Source organism: Atta cephalotes (genome assembly GCF_000143395.1).
Source record: "Atta cephalotes unplaced genomic scaffold scaffold00003, whole genome shotgun sequence".
Classification (NCBI taxonomy): domain Eukaryota; kingdom Metazoa; phylum Arthropoda; class Insecta; order Hymenoptera; family Formicidae; genus Atta; species Atta cephalotes.
This window is the reverse complement of record NW_012130067.1, coordinates 3,648,771-3,652,466: the sequence shown is the minus strand read 5'-3', so window position 1 is coordinate 3,652,466 and position 3,696 is coordinate 3,648,771. Positions and strand designations below refer to the sequence as shown.

At 36.4% G+C, this 3,696-nt stretch overlaps 1 protein-coding gene across 1 annotated transcript in view; it reads left to right on the top strand.

Moving 5' to 3' along the window:
- Positions 1–3,696, top strand: part of LOC105625740 — a 16,929-nt gene extending 13,233 nt beyond the window's left edge. The window contains exon 2 of the mRNA XM_012207061.1: positions 1,006–3,696. Coding sequence (XP_012062451.1) covers positions 1,006–3,696 — 2,691 coding nt within the window. The remainder of the gene's footprint in view (positions 1–1,005) is intronic.

Below are 3,696 nucleotides of genomic sequence, written 5' to 3'. Positions count from 1 at the left end.
AAAATTGCAAAATGGCATAGGATTTTTCGAGTTTTTTATTAGGAATAATATAATTAGTGGGCGTTATTTCAGAAACATTCTCTATGTGTGTGTGTGTGGGGGTGGGGGGGGGGAGTAGGAGGTGAGTGTGTGGGTATGTAAACTAATAGCATTTTTCTAACAGAGCTAGTGCGCACTCTATGCATATTAAAGCTGTTGTACACTAATCTAATCTGAATGTATAAGTGAGATATCTCAATTAATAAATTACCTAATGTATATTTTAATATCACAATTCAAATATCACAAGAAAATGTATTGAGGATTTTACAGTTTAATTCGTTTTTATATTTTTGTGTACGATGACTTTAAAGTACACTGCGTGCACACTTGCTAATGAAAAACGCTGTCCTTTTTTGGCAATGTAAGCCATAAAATAAATATAAATTTGACCATACTCATCCATACCATCCACTCATACCACTATCCTATTGCTACAACACATCTCTTTTTATATAATAAATATATTTTATATATTTTATACAATATATTTTATACAATAAATTTCTATCTAATGACCTATTCACAGAAGAGAAAGATTTTTTATTCTTACATATCACAGAAAAATTATAGCCGTATTTTGCTATTGCTACCTTAATGAAACTCATATTTTTTTGAGTCCAATTCCTCATTTGAAAGTCTAATTCCATGTTTCCTTTGTGTTCCTATCTCAGATCCTGAATCAGCTACTTATTTTTCGATACTCTTCCATATAATGTTCCATGCAATCTGTACCTACTCCTCCAAAATGTACATCTCCTATTCTCTTCACTTAGCCAATATTTATTTCTTTCTTCCATATTTTCACACCTAAGTTTCACTAACTCCCTTACACCCTTTCCTATTCCCTTATTCAAATTTTTCTTCCTTAAATATTTGGGGCTTCTATTTCCTATTTCCTGTCGAATTTTTTGTATCTGATTGATAAATATTTTATTCAATCCAAAATTAATTATTCTATTTCAGAAAAAATCAAAGCTAGATACGTCTTCATTGGAAATTGCTTGCGACACAGGCCAAATTATATTAGACACGATAAGCATATCGGATAACGACAGTTCACCTAAATTAAAAAAGAATGCGAAAAATGGCGAAGAGCGTACAGAAAGTAAAGTGTATTTAGGACCAATAAGAGCTAGATTGTTGCCTGCAAGACGTGGCAGAAATATCGAACGGCGAAAGGCGTCTACGAAGCGTTGGGTAGAAAGGAAGAAGGCACTTTTGGCTGCAATAGGGGAGGATGTGTCCGATACAGATTCCATAGCTTCTGATGAAATGCAATTATCGCCCGTGCAAAAGGCTCGTGCGAAGGATAAAGAAATAGAAAGACAAAGGAAAATAGCCAAGGTGCTGAAAAATCTAGAAACAAATCTTACGGAGAAATATGTTCTTCGTGATAAAAACATAGATTCCGACGCGCGTAGAACGAGAAGTACTTTGCAACACAATAACAAAAACACTGTCAAAAATTTATTGAACCAAAACAATAAGAAAAACACTGTTGGGAGAAATAGGTCTTCTGTAGACAGCTCGATAGAAAACTCTCCATCTTTGTTAACAAATAATTTTACATTAAATGACGAGAAAAAATTCGAGATACAGGATGATGATCAAACTTTTGAACCTAGTTCGTTGAAATCCGAGTTAGTGATCGGTGACACTACGTTCTGTATAACGTCAACGTTGATTCTTGTGAATGGAAACAATGAACAAGCAGAGTGTAATAATTCAACGAAGGATTCTAAAAGTTTTAGTCCTGACGAAAGCAATCGGGAGAGGAATACTGATATCTTCGATGCGGTTCAATTGCGTAGAGTAAATCCCGTGATAACTACTACAAGCCAAAAGAATAACAAGCCCAATAATAAGTTCATTGAAAGATGTTTGAATATTGAAGTAGAAGGTAATGAATTGTCGGTTTTGAAACGCGTACAACGCGAATTGGCAGATTTTGTCCAAAAAGAAATTAAATACAAGTTATTCAGCACGAACGATGACGATGCGAAAATCAATAAAACTGATAGTACTCAAACAGAATCTGCTACTTTCTTCCGGGAAAAACTCGATCAGAAGTTGAAAGATATAATAGAAAAAGCTATAAAGAAAAATATCGTGTTATCTGAAGGCAATACGAGTGATGCATATAGTTCGAGCCCCAAAGTATCAATGTTGGCGAAGTCGCCCAGATATCAGCCGAAGGTTATGGTAAAACGTCTAGACATAGCAAAGGAGAGTAAGCATTATAAAATTAATAACGCTTGTACATTAAATATGAGTTCGTCAAAACGCAAGCTCGCTGGTCCATTTATCACTCGTAATAAACGTGCGAGCATAATTCCAGTAAGATATGGTGAATATGCCTCATTAGATTCCTCCGATTCCGAAGCAACGAATAATAATAGCATTGAAGATCCCAACGAATGGTATCCAACATCTAAAACGACCAACTCAAAAACTAAGACAACGCCGAGACAGATCATTATCGGCAAATCGGTGGAAAAGAAACAAAATGAACAGAAAACTGGTTCTGAAAAAATTGTCAAAACAGCGAATACCAAAGTTGAGAATCATATATGTGGAGTATGCGGATCAATGTTTCACAGTCGCACGGAGGTCGAGGCGCATGTCCGTACTCATCAATTGGCACCGGGTGCCTCCGTCGTGCAAGTTGTGCTACAAAATAAAGAAATCGTGCCACAACAGATTAAGCCGCAACAGATTAAGCAGAAGATGATGCGCTGCAAGAGATGTCACGAGATAGTCGAGGCGCGTTTTGTGAAGGTGCACGTATGTAAAACGTATCATAAGTGTCATATTTGCAACTCCATGTTCCGCGCGAAGAATCTTCTCTTGAAGCACTTGGAGAACCACGATACCAAGTTCAAACTAAATGTGATCGAGAACAAAAAGTTGAATAATACTGATACGTTGCAGAAAATTGTAGCGATTACGTCCGTAATGCCACAGAAGGCTCAAAATCAAGCCCAGGGAAGCGAAACTATGATAAAAACAGAAATAAAAAACGAGAAAAATGATATCCAGTCCGATAAAATAACTAGTACAGGTGTAAAGCTAGAAAGCACTGAAAATGTAACGAAGCCTAAAGAAACATATACTTGTTTCGTATGCGATAAAATTTTCACAGACGAGGAAGTACTGAAGGATCATTTGCAGAAGCATTGTGATGATGAAAGTGAAGGAGAACAAAATAACAGTAAGGAGCAGTATCAATGTGCTATTTGCGGCAGTACTCTGGAGTCAGATCAAGCATTAGAAGAGCACGTTGGTAAGCATTTATTTGACGATGAAGACGACAATCCTAATCTGATTAGTATAAACCAAGGCAATGAGAATGAAAGTAAATTAAAGGCAAATGATTCATATCAATGTGGGCAATGCTCAGAGATGTTTGATTCGGAGGTATTGTTAGAGATGCATATGCATGCGCATTTGGAGGAAGTTGCGATAGCAGAATGGGAGCAACAAGGATTGAAGATTTATCAGTATCAATGTATGCTTTGCGATGAATTGTGTAATACGGAAAAAGAGTTATCTGAACATTTGGACATACATAATGCAAACGCGCATGTATGTCAATTATGTGACAAGCCGTTCCGCACGTTAGAAGATCTACAAGAACACGTTGCGACTCATTGA